At 30.9% G+C, this 21,720-nt stretch overlaps 4 protein-coding genes and 3 pseudogenes across 7 annotated transcripts, besides 3 other annotated features; 3 read left to right on the top strand and 4 right to left on the bottom strand.

Moving 5' to 3' along the window:
- Positions 1-10,544: part of a mobile genetic element that runs on past the window's edge.
- Positions 2,574-3,494, top strand: TVAGG3_0363740 (uncharacterized protein; the record flags this gene model as incomplete). Its single annotated transcript, XM_051231515.1, has 1 exon — positions 2,574-3,494. One exon carries the CDS (start codon positions 2,574-2,576, stop codon positions 3,492-3,494), a length of 921 nt encoding a protein of 306 aa, XP_051101245.1.
- On the bottom strand, positions 4,336-5,201 carry TVAGG3_0363730 (annotated as a pseudogene). Its single transcript has one exon. A coding segment is annotated over exon 1 (866 nt).
- On the bottom strand, positions 5,857-6,615 carry TVAGG3_0363720 (uncharacterized protein; the record flags this gene model as incomplete). The annotated part of the gene is made up of 1 exon (XM_051231514.1): positions 5,857-6,615. One exon carries the CDS (start codon positions 6,613-6,615, stop codon positions 5,857-5,859), a length of 759 nt encoding a protein of 252 aa, XP_051101244.1.
- TVAGG3_0363710 (uncharacterized protein) lies at positions 9,362-10,456 on the bottom strand (the record flags this gene model as incomplete). Its single annotated transcript, XM_051231513.1, has 1 exon — positions 9,362-10,456. The coding sequence occupies one exon, from the start codon at positions 10,454-10,456 to the stop codon at positions 9,362-9,364; it is 1,095 nt and encodes a 364-aa protein (XP_051101243.1).
- Positions 10,545-11,414: 870 nt separating the features above from the next.
- Positions 11,415-12,336: a mobile genetic element.
- A 1,351-nt stretch (positions 12,337-13,687) lies between these two features.
- TVAGG3_0363680 (nuclear export signal receptor protein) lies at positions 13,688-16,991 on the top strand (the record flags this gene model as incomplete). Its single annotated transcript, XM_001315859.2, has 1 exon — positions 13,835-16,900. One exon carries the CDS (start codon positions 13,835-13,837, stop codon positions 16,898-16,900), a length of 3,066 nt encoding a protein of 1,021 aa, XP_001315894.2.
- A 491-nt stretch (positions 16,992-17,482) lies between these two features.
- Positions 17,483-21,720: part of a mobile genetic element that runs on past the window's edge.
- Positions 18,122-18,955, top strand: TVAGG3_0363670 (annotated as a pseudogene). The gene has a single exon. A coding segment is annotated over exon 1 (834 nt).
- Positions 19,802-20,549, bottom strand: TVAGG3_0363660 (annotated as a pseudogene). Its single transcript has one exon. A coding segment is annotated over exon 1 (748 nt).

The raw sequence follows: 21,720 nt of genomic DNA, 5'->3' as shown, positions 1-21,720 counted from the left end.
CATAGATTTAAGCACATCTCAAGCGGGTTGGCATAAGCATAGATATTGGGATTGGTCAGGAATGACAAAAGGTAAAGGATATGATGTTAAAGATGACGTTAAGTTTGCTATAAATTGTTACTGGAGTGACACTCAGGGAGAAGGAAACCATACACATTTCGTTTCAGGATATACACAAACAACGGGACAAAGTAAAGAATACATGCCACCTTACATGACAGTTTACGCATGGTATAGAGTTCAATGAACGCTCAATGTTTGTTTCACAAACTTTAGGAGCTCCAAAAGAGTGAACGGTATAATTTAAATTTTTATTTTAGTATAAATGAAGATTCTACCATATGGTGTTATTGGAAGAGATAAAGATGGAAACCCAATATTTGATCCAAAGTTAAAATTAAAGTTACTGACAAGACAACAACTTGAAAAGTTGCTGAAACCAAAACAGGATGAGAAAATGAGAAAAAAAAAATTTAAATTATGTAATTTTATTTTTATCATAAATGACAAAATTAATTAAGCCAACTATTTCTAAATTAATGTTACCAATGAAATCATTTCGTGGAGTACTTATCCCAGGTTCTTCACAATTAGCCGGGGCAAGTGTTGTGACTCAAGGTGGAACATTAGCGAATCCATTCAAATTATTAACTAAAGATGAAGTTAATAAAATGATGATAAAATAACTGATAACAAAATTTGATTTCAGTGCTACCATGTTACCATGTGCTACCAGGTAAATTAACTTCTCTGAAAAATGATGACAACATGACATTTTGACAACATCACTGGAGGAAGGCACTTATGAATTATTTTTGAAGAACTGAAGGTGCTACCGTGTTACCATGTGCTACCAGGTAAATTAACTTCTCTGAAAAATGATGACAACATGACATTTTGACAACATCACTGGAGGAAGGCACTTATGAATTATTTTTGAAGAACTGAAGGTGCTACCATGTTACCATGTGCTACCAGGTAAATTAACTTCTCTGAAAAATGATGACAACATGACATTTTGACAACAGTTCAGGAAATATGATGCAGCCCAAAAATAAAGTTAGTTTTAAAATTATTTTTATTTTTTTATTCCTATATAAATGACGGCAACAAACAACAACAGTGACTATATCGTTTCTGATGAAAAAGTTATTGATTCATTAGTTGAGGAATTAGCTGAGGAATTAGTTGTGGCAACAAACAACAACAGTGACTATATCGTTTCTGATGAAAAAGTTATTGATTCATTAGTTGAGGAATTAGTTGTGGCAGAAACTAAAATCCTCAACGAAAGAATTGGTGAAAACATGATTGATTTACATAACTACCTCAAACATGATGGAGGAAGAGGAAGGAAAACGGTATGGCTTTATTAGTAAATAAAATATCAAATTTAACGATTATAGATGTTGATTAATAAATCATACAATGATGAACTTAAAGAAACAGTTAGAAAAGACATTTTATCAAAACTTTCGGATAAAGATGTTATCGTTAAAACCGCTTCAGGAGGTCTTCACATTTATTGTAACACTAATTTCTTCTATGCAGTTTCGAACAGAATGATTAAATGTTATTCCTGCAATGATTATGATATTGATATAATGACTTCTATTGATGATTCAAAGCGTTCTTTAGTGGTTATGGCTGATTCAAGAGTTCGCAAGAATGCAACAGAACCAATCAATACATACTCATTCATTCGTGGAAGTTATGATTCAACATTAACAGAACAGTGAATGATATATTAAATGATTTGAATATTAAGGTAAGAGTTGAACAAAAGAACGAAGAAATAAAGAGTATAATGAATGAAAACAAAGATGTAAACATTGACGATAAACTTGCCCAGAGCATAGTTGATGGCATCTGTGATTTTGAAGTACATAATGACGGTGGAAACATGAATTTAGAAAAAGAAATACATTATTCACACTGTTTCAAGCTATTAATTCGTTACCTAATCATTTAATTAATGAAGCATACGATAACGTTTATAACTTCTGCAGTTTAACAGAAAATGCAAAAAGTAATTTTGAAAAAGCACGTAGTAGATATGCATATTTAATGACTTCTCCATTTGTTTTGGTGAAGATTCTAAAACTATATCAAAAGGAATATTATGATGAATATGTTTTACCTTTATTACGTAAGCCAAAAATAACATTTGATATCAAACTTGATGACTCGTTTTTGATAACAGATATTAGACGCAAGGCTGAAAATCATCAGTATAAAAACAGTTCTGAAGTAATTGAGGATTTATCACGTGTAATCCGTTTTGTAGATTGTGGAAATAAATATTTCATTCAAAAGGACTATAATATCCACGACAAAATGAATCAAATGTCATTCGTTCTTCAATCAAACATGAAAGAGTCACTCAAAATGATTAAATTATTTAATGAAGAAGGTAAAACAATAACAGCATGGGATGCACTACTAAATCAATTGTCTTCATTAACCGTTAAGGGTGTTTGCTTTAAATCTAATTCTCCAGATGTTTTCTCAACGTTTCAGGGTTATAAATACAACATTCTCGAAAACCAGATTACTCAAAAATTGAGATGTTTATGAATTTCATTAAAGAAGTCATTTGTGATAATAACGATGAAGTGTATAAATACCTTCTCGGCTGGATTGCATCAATGATTCAACATCCTGGAATCAAGAATGAAACAGCAATTATTTTGAAAGGACTTCAGGGAACAGGTAAAAACAGATTCACGGACATTATTTCCGAACTTCTCGCCGGTTATTCATGTAAAAACATTACTGAAATAGGTGAGCTAACGGGTAATTTCAATTCAGTGGTTGAGAATAAAATGTTTCTTGTACTTAATGAACTCAAGAATGTGGGTGAAGATAGACTCGCAAACTTCAACGCTTTGAAATCAATTATAACGGATAATGAGATAAGAATTAATGAAAAGAATCAACCCAGAAGAACAGCTCAGAATGTTGCAAACTTCATTTTCGTAACTAATAACGTTTACCCTGTCAAAATTGAAGTTGGAGACAGAAGATATGTAGTTTTAAGAGTTAATGGTAAATTTAAGGGTCAATTTGATTACTTCAAGAATTTAATGGATTCATGCACAAAGGAATTTTATGATAATTTGCTGACGTATTTTATGCAATATGACCTTTCATCATTTAATGTACGAATCATACCGATGACTGAAGCCAAACAAGATTTAATTGAATTATCATCAAATCCTTTAGATGTATGGATAAATACACATTATGATGAATTGTGTGCAGGTATGACGTGTAAAAATGCTCTATTCTGCAAACCATCAGACATGAAAGACAAGAATTTTCAAATGAGTATTAAGGATAAATGTGATAGGAAACATAGAAGAATAGACGATAAACAAACATGGTGTTATGTTTTGAAAGAAGAAATGAAAGGATTATATAAACAGGTTGAACCAAACGATAATGAGGATTCATTTACTGACGATGAAATACCTGTAAATGAAGCTTTATAAAGTATGATTTGAATTTATTTTTACCTTCCTCCAGTGATGTTGTCAAAATGTCATGTTGTCACCATTTTTCAGAGAAGTTAATTTACCTGGTAGCACATGGTAACATGGTAGCACCTTCAGTTCTTCAAAAATAATTCATAAGTGCCTTCCTCCAGTGATGTTGTCAAAATGTCATGTTGTCACCATTTTTCAGAGAAGTTAATTTACCTGGTAGCACATGGTAACATGGTAGCACCTTCAGTTCTTCAAAAATAATTAATTATTGAATAACCTGAAATCATTAATGATAACATAACTGATAACAAAATTTTATATAAATGGATACCCCACAAGCTCAAAATTTACCACGAATCATAACAAGGGAGGAAATGATAAAAATGATGCAAAAACAAATTAAAAACAACAAACCACAAAAACCGAGAAGATGAGGAATAAAAATTAAATTTGGATTGAGTTTAAAAATTCATCTTTATTAAATTCATCTCTTCCAACCAATTTATTTATTCTATTAAATTCTTTTATTTTTGCTTCACTCAGTTTAAGGATTGAACGATAAGTTTCTAATTTTTCGATTATTTCTTTCATCTCTTTGATCGTTTTCAACCCCACCACATTGCGGCTTCTTTTTATAATAGCATATTTTTGATTTAATTTTGTTTAGTTTCTTTTTATATTCATCGTCTGGACTCTTGGATGCTTCGTTGTCACTCATTTCTTACGAAATAAAAACAAAATTAAATATTATTTAAATATAATGGAGTAATAAAATAAATCGGAATTTCTATTAATTTATTGTTAACCTCAACTAATACATTACCGTTAATATATCTAACAAATTCAGCTATTGTGTCAAATCTTCGTCTTCTTTTTGTCATTGATTTATCAGTTTTTCCATAATCGAGATGAATCAAAACTTTATCCCCTTGTTTAAAATTCATGAGCCCCGAATTAATTTGTTCACGTTTAACATCATTTAACCTTTCCATTTGCTTTCTAATATATTCCATTCTTTTGAAATATCATTTTTCATTTCCACGGTTTCATGTTTATGTTCTATGCCATGTATTATTGTAATAATATACTAACTGCTGTATGATGGAGTCATGATTTCCATCCCAGTATATCTGACCATTAACCCCTAACGCATCTCTAAGAGTTCTCATTACTGCATCAACTATTTTATTATGAAACGTATATGGAGAGGATGAAAAGTAAAAATTAATTTGTGGAAAATAATGAGCCATAGCTGCCTGAAATCCTTTATCACCATCACCTCTGATATTATCTACTCTTTCATGATCTAGTAAGTATTGAATAGCTCTTCTTGTTTCCTGTTCTGTTTTCCCTTTCACCGGAATGCAATATAAATATCTGTGTTAATGTTAATGGCGAATAAATAAGTAACGTTTCCTTTTGAATATTCTAAATGATCGATTTCGTATGAATATGGATGTGGTGCAAATGAGGGGCGACTAAATTTTTCCTTTAACGGTTGAATTTTTGGGTCATTGGTTTATTTAATATTTGAAATCCTTTTTAAAATCTTTTTGCTTCTTTAATGTTTGAAATGGATATAATAAAGTGAATGATGAAGGATTAACTGAAGGAGAGGAGGTACTACTGTTGGAGGTTTTGGTGTTGTAAGTGTTTAATTTTATCTGCTTTGATTTTGGATGATGAAGTTTTGGATTTCATTCCTCCTTTCATTAATTCTGGATGTATTCTATTCATTTGTTTTAAATATACTGTATATAAAGGTTTGATATACTTTCCCGCTTCGAGTTTATGTTGAAGGATGAATTCCAAAAGTTGATCTTCATTTAAAAGTCGGGCTGAATGTGGTTTAACTAATGAATCATAAATTAAAGCTTGTGCATCATTTATGGTCTGAAGGACCTGGGTGTTTTGCACTTTTAACTGTTGAACATTTGGCTTTTGCGGCTCGGGATTATATAATTTATATAATTCATCAATATCTTCTTCTGTTAATACTTTATTTTTGAAATCTTTCAATTGTTTAAGTTGTGATTTAGTTTTTCCCTTTGCATATTCATTATTTTTAATTTTGTCTTTAATTTTAGAAATTATTTTATCATGATATTTCAAAATTTCATTTTTATAATACGGATAATAATATTCCATATCATCACCCGTTATATTGTTATCATATTTTTGGAGATATGCTTTTAAATCATAATAATCAAGAAAATTTTGATTAAGTACTAAATCATCAATTAAAATTTTTAAATCTACATTATCCATTTATATAAAAATAAAATAAATGTTTAAGGGGTGCCCACCTCTTTGATCAAGAATCAAAACCATCATTAACGGTTCCTTTTGTCTCTTCTGTGGCATTTTATTAAATAAATGGCATACAACATCCATTTTCACAACATACAGCCTTAGTGTGTGCTCCTGTTAATGCAGTCTTACCGATTGTTAAGCGAGTCATTAATCCGTTTTTAAGTTGTAAATTAATATTCTGACCATCAAATATCACTTTATCATTTATTATATCCAAATAATTTTCAGGTGTTAATTGTTTATTTTGTCGTAAACTAACTCCTTTCATTTTTTGCGCAATCTTTTTAAAATCACTTCCATCAATTGAACCGTTGAATGATGTATAACACTTGGGGCATAAAGCAACCATGTTATCACCTTGTTTCTCAATTGCTAAACCCAATAACTTCTTCTCATGTGCTTTTTCTTCAACTTTATTCTTTAATTTAGGTTTAAATTTCTCATCAAAACAGAAGAAATCAAATGGTGCGAATTTGAAAATGTTTTTATCATAAAATTGTTTATCGGTAACAATTGCTTGAAATGCTTGAGTGTTAGGAAGATTTGGATCGCCAGCAATAGCCCAATAAGATGAATCAGTATCACCTTCAATGAAATGAAAACGATTAACATCCATACATTTATACATAAAATCATAAATGAAAACCAAATACCAGTATTTAGCATTATCTAAAGTAAAGAATGCCTCTTGTAAACATGTTTCACATCTATAAAATCTATCTTTGAGCATCACTTGATATGTATCCTCTCCTATTTCTCTTATGTTTTTAAACTTATTTGACATACATGCAACGCGTGCCTTCTGTGCATTCATTATTTTAGTCTTTGCGTAATTTTGTGTATTCATTGCATCGTAACCATATGATCCATTAAGTGAAATCTTGCAAAATAAACTTTTTCCTTTATTTCCTTCTAATTCAGCCTTTTGTCTTTCGTTCATAAATTCGTTCGCAAATTCATTAAAACAAGTGTTTTTCGTAAATGTTAAAATTGATTGAATATCATCGATGATAAAATAAATCTGTCTATTAGATACCAAAGATAATAAGATGAAAATGGTTGATATTGGTTGTGTGTTGATGCTAACTGAGTTAATTTTCTCTGTTTCTGGTCAACTGGCAGATTGTTTGATTTCATGTAATTATACATAAAACTACCAATTGTTTTTTCATCTGTGATAATATCTAAGTTTCTTATTATTGGTAAAAAGTTTATGTAATCATTAATGTATTTTTCATCAATGTGACCCTTTACTTCAGCCACGAATAAAGTATTTTTCTTCTAATAATTCCCAATGCTTTTGCTTTCTTTGTTGCTGTATCACAAATGATAACACCATTCAATCTTCCCGGCATATACATTTTATGGTCAGTATATTGAATGAAATCATGAGGATTAGATGAAAATGATGAAGGATATAATGAATTAAAATCAACACCAACGAAATGAGTCATGATGTTGGTGGTGTCCTCATTTGATACAGTTTTAGTTTCTGGATTATATGAAAGTTTATTAATGTGTGATTCCTTTAAGATTAACACGATGTTGAACATTTGATAGACCACCAGTAATTCCATTACGGAGAATGTGATAAGCTTCAACTGAATCTAAAGTCATTGGTAAATTATTTTTTAATGCATAATTTCTTAAATTGATTCTTAAACGTTGAACATCTTCGTCTTTATTTGATTTTACGACATTGCAATAACAACACATTAACTGACAATTTTCTTTGGTATGTGGTTTTTCATTATCGATTCTATCCAATGTTGGTTTATTTGCATATGTAAACGCTTTACCACACATTTTGCATTTAGATGAAAGGATTAAATCGTGATAGTATTGAAAATCATCCATTGAAACATTATTTTTATATCTCTTTCTGCTTTTTCATCTTGTTTCTTATATGATTCAATTTTATATTTCCAATACTTTTTCGTTAATTCAAAACTTGATTCTATCTCTTCCTCAGGATATTTTTCATTATGATTAAAGTCTTTATATGCTAAAGCGTAACGAATCATTGAAGCATTCGATGATAAAGAAAGATTATGAAGCATATCAATTTTATAAACAAATGTTTCTTCAATAATTTTATCAATTGGGTCAATCATAATTTCAACATCTTTATTGCAATAATGAATAAAATATTCTAATCTATTCTTAAAATTTTTAGCATCATTGAGATATATTTGATAATCACTATCTGATATAGTTTCTTGAGTTAATGCTGAATAAAATGAATCTTTCGTGAATGGTTCCACTTTATATAATTCTTCTTCGTAATTCTCCCATGTGATGAATTGATAAGGAAAAAAGGATTTAACACGTGATTTATTGTTTCCGAAATCTTGAGTGAATTGTTCCAATGTCCCACCCGCTATATAATTTTTGATGTCAATAAATCTCAATTCATATGGAACGTTTGTTTTCTTTACAATGATTTGCTTAAATTGTGAAGATGAACCCAGCATTGATTTTATTTTCCATTTTGCAGTATTTAAATCACGAAGAATTAAATTTAAATCAAACTTTCCCGAATTAAAACCTATGATATTCACTTTATTAAATTCCTCATCTAGAAGTTCTTTAAATGCTTCCTTCTGTTTTTCATTTAATGTATGAGACAAAGTCCCCACCGTTTGTGGCTTCAATAATTCTTCATATTGTTCAATATTTGATTTAGCAACTAATGAACAGGTTGAAAATAAAAACTCAATCCAATCAGAAATAAAAGAATCACTCGAAGTTAAGCAAAAATTCCTCGTATATGTTTTATCATTTAATTTAACCGTTGATGATACCATGAATGGTTTTAAGTAAGCATTCAAAGTTGCACACTCAGAAAGTTGTAATTCTTCTTTAGTCTCTAATGTTTCAAAGTCAAAAGTAATATAATATCTTGTTGGTTGATAATATTCCTGCAAATTGTGAGCTAATAACCACTGATATATCTTCTGTTTCGTAATATGTGGTGCATATGGTTGCTGTTCTTTTGCAATTGAACGTCTTGAATTAATCTTCCATTATTTTCTTTACATTTCTCACAATGCTTTAAAAATCTTCTTTGGTTTTTCCTTTCTGGATCATCGCGATAGAATAAACTTTTCTTTACAATATGGACAAACTTTATAGCCGGTGAGTGCTTCAACGTCTGTTATTCTGTCAGCGTGAAGTTTTCCACATGGACTCTGTGTTAATAAAATATTTACTGTTTCAAATTCTGGATCTATCATTATTGATTCCACTAATGGAAAGTCTACCTTATTTATATCCACATCTTCTGGTTGAGGATCACAATAATAGAAATCAATATTAACATTTAACATTCTCGCTAATCTCTCACTTTCTGATGAAATGTCAAACCCGTCATATGCATCTATTGCTTCATTTAAATAGCTTCTACGAGTTTTAGGATTAACACCATCAGGAATGTTATAGAAGCGTTTAAATAACCTTCTACCTTCTGCTCTAATTTGATTATCATTCATTTTAGCTGTTCCGTTTTTGTTCATTTATGTAAGAATAAAAGATTAAAAAATAAAAATAAAGTTTATTTATTAAAGTCCATAAAATGAATTAAGAATACATAAATTTTTATCATCTGCGACGTGACGAATACATTTTAATTTACTCAAGAATGTGTACCCTGATACATTAAATCTAATTCCTGTCTTATTTAATTTCACAACTTTGAAAAGGAATGTATGAATAGCTATAAAATGATGAGAAGATGTTTTATGGGTTGCTTCCATTTTTTCTGAAATAAATGAATAAATATAATGCTTATAAGTTTTCATATCTTTTATGTTCTTAATAACGAATGGTATAGACCTTTCAACTTCATCTTCCTTCGGTGCTGTTCTTTCATATGAAACATTATTGGTATCTTCAATAATGAAACCACAATCACACAAAATTTTATAGGTTCCAATGGTTTCTTTTGATATTTTATCTAATAAATCAAAAACTTTATCAACACCTGTGCATTTATTTAAATAATAATTTGTGTAAATATCATGATCTTCTTTCTTAATCGTATTAGTTGCATATGTCACGTTTTTAAGAGCTTTTTTGAATTTCTCAGAATCTAAAGGTGGTGAAAGTAATATACAAGGGTATTCTTCATTATTAATAAATTGTAACTTATGTTTACGAATAAATTTAGTTCCTTCTTCTGAAAGTGTTTCATCTATGTCACCATCTAATAAATTTTGTGTTGATTCTAAGACATAATTTTTATATCTTTCTTCATGAGATTTCTGAACTTCTGATTCTGAAGCTGGGATATTCATTAAACCCTCTACTTCATTTTCAACTTCTCTTAATTCCTTAATTTTTTCATCTATTTCATCTCTTATTTTTTCCAGTCTTTCAATTTCATCATATTCATCATCTTTAATTCGTTCTTCATAATATTCAGAGAAAACATCAGGTTCTTTAGGTTTTTCTTTTTTAGATGTGGGATATAAGAAATTTATAACATCATCTTTATTCATTTTTCCATCATAATCAAATTCATTTAAAAACTCCGCGAATTTTTTACAATTTCTTAAATAATATTTATCAACCTCATAACCCGCCTCCTCTAATATATCCTTTATTTCCTCATTTGTGAATCCTAAATTTTTAACATTGTTAGTTGTGACACTCATTTGATACAAAATAAAAAAAATAAAATATTCAAAAATGTAAGACATGAATCAAATAATTGATTTCATAAATTCAAATAATCATTAGTTTCTTAAAGTTCTATGTTGAACTCATCAAATTCTTCTTCATCATTACCATTATCTATAGCGAGTTTATTTATTCTTTCGATTCTATCTTTTGATAGTCTATCGTTTAATTTTTTCTGAAGTTTTTTGTTACCAAGTTCTAAAATTTTACATGGATGATATTTAAACTCGTTAAATTCTTTTTCCTCAGTTTTAATCATTAATCTACAAAGAACTTTAGTGAGGTGGTTTTGTTGTTTAAACCATTTATCCTTAATATTTGTTATAAATTCAATATCCGGAATTAATTCCCAAATTTTTGAATTTTCGATTAATTTACCATCAAATGCAAAAGCAATAGGTTTAATATTAAACTTACCTTTATAAAATAAACTTTCTATGTAATCATCAAAATAAACGTCTACTTGTTTAACCTGGGTGAGAATTGGTGAAAGTTTATCCATTAATTGATTCACAGTCACGAATCTTGTTCCGTTCATTTATGTAAGAATAAAAAAAATGAATTATTTTAAAATTAATGTCAATTTTTTTTAATGTGTTTATTACATCATTTATGGGTTGAGTGTAAATGTCTTACAATTTTGTATCATTTTTAAATCTTGATTTATTCAAAAACGTAAGAATAAAAACCGTAAGAATCATTCATTTTTACTTCATATGTTAAAAAAAAATGATACAAAATCGTTCAATATTGTATGAATTCTTACGTTTACAAAAAAGGTCACACAACCCGTCCACATATACTACTATGGAAAAATCAAAACGAGAATACAAAAATAATAATTAAATATTAAATGATAAATGATGCTTAACTAGTTTCACTTGTTAATTTGATTCTAAAGTCGTTATTCTCTGGAACGATTCAATTTTATTCAAAGGTGACCAAACTATTTTTTGAAAGTCCGCCATAACTTTAATGGTACTATTTCAGCGTGTACAATGAATACAAAAATTCTAAGAGTGCCACATAAAATAGTACTTTAGACTTGAGTTAATGCTACCAAGCAAATGTTAAAAAGATGACTTTAGTGTTTTGATAATCAAAGATTAAAATCATTATTGTCTAAATCAATAATCATAACGACAGAAGTTAATGTTTTTTCATCAGTGCTTTAAATCCACTTTTAAAAGTATACCTCAAAAATCAAAATATCAAAAAAAATTGGCCGATAGGTTTGGCTTTAATTTTTGTCTGCTTTTATGATTTGATATGGATGTTATAATTTTAAAAGTTGAGCCAAATTCACCAATAGATTTTTGAGATTTGCAAATACTCAATAATTTTCAGCGTGTTATCTTTTATTAAAAGAACTATTTGGTTTCAGTATCATATAAATTGATATTTACTTTCTATTTGAACCTTCATTTAGCTAATGATTTAATAATACAGATTTCATCTAGTCCTTATAAGAGAATTTTGAATTTGTTATAATAAAAAAACAAACAGATATAGCTTACACTTCTATAATAAAGATACCTTTTATAGAAATCAGTATGAAATGTGTTTTGGCTTATTGGAAGCATATCAGACATAATCGCCATAATCAAAAAATCTATATACCCAATAAGTAATAAATTTGTCGATATAGATTTTCCATAAAATTAGTTTTTAGTCTGATCTTAAAATAAATTTAATTTTTTATAAAAAAAATCACATTTAAAAGTACCTTTTTAGTAGCTCGAAATCCTGTTGGTGGATTTGGGGCGTACTTCAAAATTAGCTTTTCTTCTACATATGCAAGCTATATTTTAAATATGGGGCAAATCGGATCGGCGAAAGGAGTTTAGTTACCTTTTTTTATTCTGTAATCTCAGCATAAGGTATGGAGAACACTGGGTTGATTTTCAAAATCTGACCCATTAAGGATGTCAATTCGGAAAATTGTTTTCATTTTAGGAGAATATAATTTTCCTTTTGGAAAATTTAAAAAGTGAGACGCGCAGGATTCGAACTTTTTTAACAGTTGATTTAAATATATTCTAGTGTGGATTCTAAGGATAATATCATATTTAAAATAAGAATATACTAGTTTAGGTGGTATAATTTTTTTCGATAAATTTGAGAGGATGTACGTTTAGGACATCAAAAGTGTCAATTCGCTCAGCGAAAGCTGAGCTAGCTTCGTTCTCGAAAGAATAGGGAAGGAGTGAAAGAGAGTGATACAGATGTTGACACATTCATATCATTTCAACAAATTTTGATCAAATTGAAATGCAATGAAATTCAATTCACTTCATATCCTTCAGTCAGTACATCGACATCCTTCTACATCACAATGATAACTCATGCATCAATAGTTCTACAACTAACTCAGAAAAAACAAGATTTTTCCTTCCAGCTTACAGCTTTTAAAAAGTTTCGATGATAAAAATCACTCTACTCTTGTTTATCGATATGTTGTGATAGTAAGTAAACGTATTCTTATCGATATTAATAAAAATATTTTTACGAAAATCTGAACCAATTACAGAGTTATTCATAAAGTTTATGATAACTGTAATTACTTCATCTTTGTTTTATATTTGAATAAACAATTTAATTTAATTTGCATATTTTTTTTTAGTTGAAAGACAGGAAACTTAGTTGAGTTTGTATTATTTTTATCGTTCAATTCATTGTATATGTGAGTGATCCAGATATTTAAGATATTTGTCAATTTTATGAGAATAAATTTAAAATCTCATGAAATATAAAGGAGAGTAATATTTTTCATTTTTCTTTTTTTCTTTCTCTCAAATATTTTCTATTGGGAATTTTCTTGTTATCAAAAAATAATTTTAATATTTGTTTATTTCATTACATACAATAAAATTTTAAAAACTCTATTTCTTCACAAGAAAATTTTTTTCCTTCATATGAAGAAACATTTTGTTCTCCATTTGATGCTGAGTCTAAATCTCGATTTTTGAATTTTCTTCTTTCCAAATTTCTTTTTTCCAAATTAGAAGTTTAATTCAAATTTTCAATAGTTTATATATTTTCTCAAACCGTCTTAGATTTTCTCACTTTTTAGGGATTTTCTCTCAAAATATACAAAAATAGTAATACCAATACATGTGTCTAATATACTTTAAAACCATCGTGATAAAATTCAAAAACGAAGAGTTCTTCTCTCCAAATTTTTTTCAAAATCAAAAAAATGAGATAAAAAAATACGTTTGGAAAATTCCTTTTTAGCATTTTAGGAATTTTCTCACTTTTCTTCCAAATTGACATCCTTAGACCCATACAACTTATCTTTGATATGAAAAACATTCCGGAAAAAATGTGACATGTACAAAACTTTTCTGTTTATGGATTTACTAGCAATACCTGGGACTGACATCAACTTAGTTGACCTAGACACAGTTGTACGCTGTCTGTATCATCAGGACAATCAAATCTCTCACGAAGATGCGAACAGCATCCTTATGAGTTTTATAAAACGTGATGATGCATACAAATGTGTCAAAGATGTTTTAGGGTCAGAATTTTCATCAGGTACTAAGTATATTGCCTTAACTGCTTTGTTAGATGCCGTGAAATTCAGATGGTTAAGTCTACCTAATGATTTCAAGGAAGAGATCAAGCAATATATCAACATATTCATCGACAATTACATCGAAAACAACGGAGAACAAAGTCACATCAGTGAGGCAAATTTAATTCTTGTAGAGATCGCTAAATACGATTTTCCAGAACGGTGGCCGTCATTCCTTTCAGATCTACTTCAGATGTCTCATAAATCTCAAAATCACTGCAAAAACGTATTTTCGATTTTATCTACACTTGCTGATGAAGTTGAGGAATGTTTCGAGAACTCTCTGACATCAGTGAGATCACAGGAAATGAAAGAGGAACTCGAAAAATACATAGATTCAATAATTAACTTGATTCAAGAAACATTCGAAACAAATAACACTTCGTTGATTCAGTCTTCGCTTGCAACACTTGGACGTCTTGTTACTTACTTAAATCCAGAGGTTTTGTTACAGTCTTCGCTTCTTAACGAACTTCTTACGAAATATCTTCTGAATTCAGATCTTTGCGTTGCTGTTATCGGCGTTATTACAAATATCGTATCCATGGAAGACATTCCTGAAGAGCTTTACCCTTTTCTCGGTCAACTTTTCGATTTAATCGTTGGAAAACTCAGCAGCTCAATTGGAAACAGTTTTATAGAGGCACAAAAATTATCAGGTGACGATGAATTTGTCGAATACTTTGTTACAGCCATTATAGAGTTCTTACAACAATATTATACAATTGTCGAAGTCGAAGAGCACGAACAGAATCTCAAAATATTACTTGATTGGTTATTAGATATTACAGACTCAAAAACAGACATTTTTGAAGATTTATTGGAATATTGGGTCCAAATTTTAAGAAGAATCTATATTAACATCACACAAAAGATCAATCTCGAAGTTACACCCATATATGTTGAACTATTTCCATATCTTCGTCAGATTTTAATAAATAGAATGCCATCTCCTCATCAAAGCACAAGTTTCTGTGAATCCGATGGCACAGAACATCGCAGACTTATCAGTGGCCATGGTTTTGGCTCACAATATTCAAACGCCAGAGAAATCTTAGTTTTCATAACAAATCTTGACACACAAGCCACTCTTTTAGCCTTTAAAGAGCGCCATTCAGAGTTTACAAACGGAACTCTCGATCCAAATGGCATTCTCTCCATGAGTTACGCTTATGGAGCAGTTGCCGGTGCAATTGTATCCGAAATCGAGGACGAATTGAATCCATCCTTCTTTGAACCATACTTAAGAATCATGACAGAGGACACCGAACACGGGGAACTCTTCAAAGCCGCCGCGATCGGCTTCATGTTTATGTGTACACAATATACCGACTTTTTGAAGCGAAACACAGAATATTTTGTGATGACATTCACAAAAATAATTGAATCGATGCAGTACGATATAATTGAAATTCAAGAGTATGCAGTAGATACGCTTAAAAAGATCGGCTGTCGTTGCAAAGACGAATTTTACACAGCAACAGGCGATATGACCCTCATAACGAGTATTATCGAACAAACCGAAATAATCATCCACCCCTTGTTTTCTGACTTTGTTCCCCCTATGTTTGAATTTATCGGTATCGTTGTTTTAGCAGCTCCCGTTGAATCTCGCCATGAATTGTCTAACCAGATCATGGAGTTCCTTGTACAGAAGATGAACGAAGCCTGGGAGAAGATTTCTCAGAACGATTTCGAATCATATGAAGATTTCTTTGTCATTATTGGCTGTATCGACAAAACAGTTGCATATTTACACGAGTTCATACCAGACTTGATCAAGCAATCCGCCCAATTCTTCATAAATTACTATCAAAGATTTTCCGATTTAATCAAACAGTTTTACGCCGATCCCCGTGTTGATTACTGGCGGGAAACCGCAGCATCTATGAGAATCCGGTCCATTCTACTCTCATATCTTTGTTTATTATGTCATGTCATACGAGATGACGTTTTTGCCTCGGAATTTTTGATTTCCAACGTTTTAATTTACGTTTTAGACGAATTCTCATCAAGTCTATCTTGTTTCCGTGTTCCCAAAGTGTTTGAGTACTGTTCAAACATCATAAAATACTACGGAAACTTAGTAGCACCTTATCTTGATGAAATCCTGAACAAATTATACAGACCAGTTGTTTCTATTGTTGGCGACGAATTGAATGAAATTCCTGAATTCAGGGACTCATTTTTAACATTTATGAGGCATCTATGTCTTGATTCACCGCGATTCATTGCAATGATACCAGAAGAAGATCAAGACAGCTTCATCGAGTGTTTGAAATGGGGCTGCAACCATCCAATGTCGAATACGAATGAAATAGCGATCAGAGCGATGAATGAGCTGATTAATGGATTATCAAGAATTGGCGGAGAGATATTTGAGCAGTTTTGTGAAAGGAATGCAATGGATTTGATGTTGTTTGCTTTCCAAGTATTGGCTGATACTTCCACGAAATCTTCTTTTAGATACCAAGTTATGCTGATTAAAACAATTGTGAATTTGCAGATAATTAAACAACAGGCAATAGAACTTGGTTCTTCTCTTTGCCAGATGTTTCCTACTGAAACACCTTCTGAAATAGGAGATATATTGACTGTTCTGTTTAATGAAAATACTCCGGATGAAGAGTTTAGAAATTGTTTGAAGAATTTCTTGGTTTCTGTCAGACAGATTTCGAGTATGGATCCGGATTTGATCATTATTGAGATGGACGAAATGAAGAAGAACTTGAAACACCAGTTCGAAGATGTGCCAGGGTTTATAGACTTCACATCTGAGAGCATGGAAGAAAGTGCTGTTTCACACATTGCGAATGAATTGGCTTCTTTACATTTTTAATTTTATATATTCTGTTTTATATTTTTTATAATATTTTTTTTGTTTGTAATAATGTGAATTCTTTTCTTATTTGAAATAAACAACACTTTTAGTGTATTAGTTATTATATTAACAAGCAAATATTCTTCTATTCTTTTTTGTTTATCATGTGTATCATTCTAGAGTGGGAAAAAAGTGAAAAAACACGATCAGAATTCATTCAATTTTCCACTTTTTTTATATTGATATTGTAGCGTTACAATTCTATTTTGGAATTTTTGATGTCTCAAACGTCGTACGTTCAGTAAATAAAAGTTTATTCAAAGGGAACTGAGCTTCTAATTTATTTTATATTCAAGATGGACAAGTAGGGTCTGCAAATGAAAATATTCAGAATTCTGTGTTTATGACAAAAATCGAACTTAACAGTTTATATTCTCTTTCATTATGCCCTCTTCGAATTAGAAATAAGAAAGATTCTATTCACATTCTGAATATTCCTGTTTCTAATTTAATTTCTGATAAACCTTCAATTTCATCAAAATAAAACTTTAAATTTTTGAGAAACTGATATTCTATAGTTATATAATATATATGGAAAAAAAAAAAAAAAAAAAAAAAAAAAAAAAAAAAGGGAGTGGGGCTTCCAGGCACTTCGTGCCTTCTAGCCCTGAGGATGATTGGTATAATGAAGTTTTTTTTTTCTTGGGGTGGTCTTCCAGGCACTTCGTGCCTTCTAGCCCACATAAATGAAGTTTTTATTCGGAGGTCTTCCAGGAGCTTTTCACAAATTATATATGTTTTCATGTTTTGTCAAGACTTCTTCGTAAATGTTTTGTCAAGACTTCTTCGTAAATGTTTTGTCAAGACTTCTTCGTAAATGTTTTGTCAAGACTTCTTCGTAAATGTTTTGTCAAGACTTCTTCGTAAATGTTTTGTCAAGACTTCTTCGTAAATGTTTTGTCAAGACTTCTTCGTAAATGTTTTGTCAAGACTTCTTCGTAATGAGCGTAAATGACCCAAAAATAATGTTTATGTTAGAATGTTAGATCTAACACGTTTTCTAACATGTTTTCTAACATCGTAGAAAACTCATGATTTCTTCGTAAATGTTTTGTCAAGACTTCTTCGTAAATGTTTTGTCAAGACTTCTTCGTAAAATGTTTTGTCAAGACTTCTTCGTACATGTTTTGTCACTTTTCTGTCACTTTTCAGGAAAAAAACATTTTTATTAAATATAAAATGAATTTCACAAAACCACCGTTACCCTTCTTTGGAAATAAGAGTAGATGTAAAGATATTCTATTGAGAGAACTTAAGAAACTACCGAATGGTCTAACATTTGTAGATTTGTTCGGTGGAAGTTTCTATATATCCCATTTGTGCCATACTGTATTTCCTGACTCAAAGATTATATGCAATGACTTCGACAACTATATGAACCGTCTCAAACATATACCAGACACAAATAAAATATTGAGTGAGTTGAAAGAAAAGATACCTATAGGTAAGATGGAACGTATACCATTAGATAAGAAAAATACTGTCAGAGAGGTTTTGAAAAAAGCAGAATATATAGACTGGGATAGTATATCTGCTAGACTATTATATAGTGGTTCTATAAGAGTTCATGACATTGAAACACTTATGTCAAAAGTTTTATATCTTAACTATACAAATGTTTTCAAAGAGGACATAGAAAAATATATTGAGGGTATAGAGTTTGTGAGATGTCATTGGACAGAGTTGTATGAAAAATATAAAGACAAGGAAAATGTTTTCTTTATAGTGGACCCGCCGTTCTATAACACATGGGATTTTCAATACCAAGTAGACTGGACTTTGAGAGACTCTTTAGAAACTTTAGACGTTATACATAACCATCCATGCTTTTACTTTACATCCGATAAAAGTGGTTTGGAAACCGTTATGAGATGGTTAGAGGACATACATGACTATGAGTTTAGATATGACAAGATAGAATATGAGAGAGGTCCTATAAACCGGAGAAAGTGTCATAACAAAGAAATTTTACTAGTAAGTAAATGTGGTTTGAAATAGGACTACTTGTTTTAGGTTTTTTCCATTGTGTCATTTACTTATTTGACGTGGCAGAAAGATATAGAGAATATGAAGATGAACCAATGCCTGCAAATGTTCAGCATATGTACTCGTAAGAGATATTTTTATCTAATATTAAATGGACGCACAGAACTTAGCGAATGCACAGCAACCTGGACAACCAAACCCAGAGAATATTCCAAATGAAGTTAGAATACAAACTGCAATGGCAAACTATGGTCAAGTGCCAACAGATGTACAAATGCAAACTGCCATGTCAAATGACGCTGCGTTAGGCTTACCACCATGGTATGCAAATATGAGATGGAAAGAGTTTTATACAAACCCCGAAGTGGATATAAACAACTCTATGCAGATGACGCGAACACAGGAGTTGACCCAGAGTATGTTTTCTACCAGAGGAGAAATAGAATGTATGAGCTCCAGTTAAAGAATGCTATGGAACTCAACAGGAAACGTAAGAGACTAGGTGGACATTAGATTTTTACATATAGTAAAATGGGTTCTTCAGTAGTATTGGAAACTTCTTTCGAAATGTTGGAAGAGGTATATGGAATGGAATAAAACCGTAGGAAGGGGAGTATGGAACGGAGTCAAAAATATTGGCAAAAGAGTAGGTCAGTTCGTTGGTATTATACCTAAAGACCCTGAACCAGAAGAACAAGCTCCTGTTATACAACAGCCTGAACCTGCACCACAGTCTAGTTGGCAACAAATCCAACACCTCAACCGTATTAAAATTATATTTTTACGTTCGATAGTAGTTGTATTATGAAACTAAGTTCTAAGTAAAACGCATGGTATAATGGAATTATTCTCTTTCTTCCATCTGTAGTAAACCATACTTGAAAGTCTGAAATACTTCCACTTGGTGGTTCGTATAACTTTGTAGGTTTTTCGTAAAAGTCATTTGCCAAGCATAAAAAAGAGTTTTGTGCACCAGAAAATGAAGCATGAACTATAATAGCATCTGAGTCGAAAACATTTTCATATGTTCCATTAGGGTTTCGACTTCATAAAAGTCCGGGTGTACTGGATATTCTGCAGGCTGATTTAACATCCTCAGAAACCTATACCATGCCAAGTTGTTATATTTTGTAGAAATATAAACGTCTTCTCCAAGGTCTTCTATTCTATTGATTTTAACAGTTGCATTTTTCCTGTCATATATAATATCGAGATGGTACTCTCCTTCGTCAATGTTGTACTGTTTTGCATATTCGAGATAGATATCGTTTATTTTTTCTTGAAAAGCTTGAAGAGTTGTTTCTAAGTTTACAAGCAAATTCACTTGTAAAAGTTTTCCCTGTTCAAATTTCTCATACGTACGTTTCTCTTTGTTATAGTATCGAATTTCAAAAGCGACCGTAAATGGGAAACCATGTATGGCTTCTGAAATGAATTTCATTCTACGAAAGCCAATAGCTTTTGTGACGGATGGGTCTCTTAGCCATCTTAACGGGTAGTCAAAACGATAGCCTTCATGCTTTACGGTCTCTGTCTCAAACTTTTGACCGACATTCGTAAAAAGTTCATCTAATGGTTTAGTTGTAGCAACTCTAGAATTTTCTTTTTCTATTGAAAGCATATTTTATCTAGAATAAAAATGTCGAAAGAAACAGCGTCTATGAGAGAAATACAACACAACCGACAACTCATTGTACAAGCTCTAAATAAGAACACAACAAACTTTTCAAACTATTCTAAGATATCTGAGTCATTGAAAGAAGGAAACTTAAAACTGACGATAAACCCTTTAACAGACGAGTTTCTGTTTCAAGACAACAAGAACCATACTGTTTGTATAAATCCAACAAAAAGAACTTTAAACGAGAAACCTATAGATGAACTTCTTTTGAAGGCAGATATTGACAACAAAGCTGACAAAGAGTATGTAGATGCAACAAGAGACTATATTCTCGCATGGACAGATAGAACATACCCACAAAAACATCATACACATAACATCTATGACGTAGATGAACTACCAGCAATGTTAGATGACAAAGCAGATAAAACATATGTTGACAATAAAATGTCAAGTGAAGTGACAAGAGCTGACAAAGAATATTCTAAAAAGACTCATACACATACCATTGCAAATATTACAAACTTACAAGAAACCTTAAACAGGAAAAGTGACGTTGGACATACACACGATTTCTTCGCAACTGTTGGTATAGAAAATATTGAAGAACGGTTGAAGGAGCTGGTGGGGATGTATTAAATTGGAAACCTCCTAACTTTCCACAAGGTTTAACATCGGAAGAAGACATAACAACGATGAGATACATTAGATGTAGAAATGTCTATGTCATGGAGGATGAAACAATGTTAAATTCACTGCTCAAGATTTATATGATAAAAAAGCTGACAAAACAGAGCTTCAAACATTAAAGATTGAAATACTTCAAACAGTATATCCTATAGGTTCTATTTACACGTCAATGAACTCTACCAGACCAGAAGTAGTACTTGGTTTTGGAACTTGGACTCAAATAGTCGACAGGTTTTTGTATTGTGCAAACTCTTCAAAGGAAACAGGTGGAAGTAAAACGATTTCAGGTGAAAACTTACCTGCGCACAGTCACTACATAGATTTAACTACATCTGAAGCAGGTTGGCATAAGCATAGATTTTGGGATTGGTCAGCAATGAAAAAAGGTAAAGGATATGATGTTAAAGACAACGTTCAGTTTGCTATAAATTGTTTCTGGGGTAGCACACAGGGAGAAGGAAACCATACACATCGCGTTTCA

The sequence above is a fragment of the Trichomonas vaginalis genome, chromosome V (genome assembly GCF_026262505.1).
Source record: "Trichomonas vaginalis G3 chromosome V, whole genome shotgun sequence".
Classification (NCBI taxonomy): Eukaryota; Parabasalia; order Trichomonadida; family Trichomonadidae; genus Trichomonas; species Trichomonas vaginalis.
The sequence above is the reverse complement of the archived record's forward strand: the minus strand, read 5'-3'. Positions and strand labels throughout refer to the sequence as shown.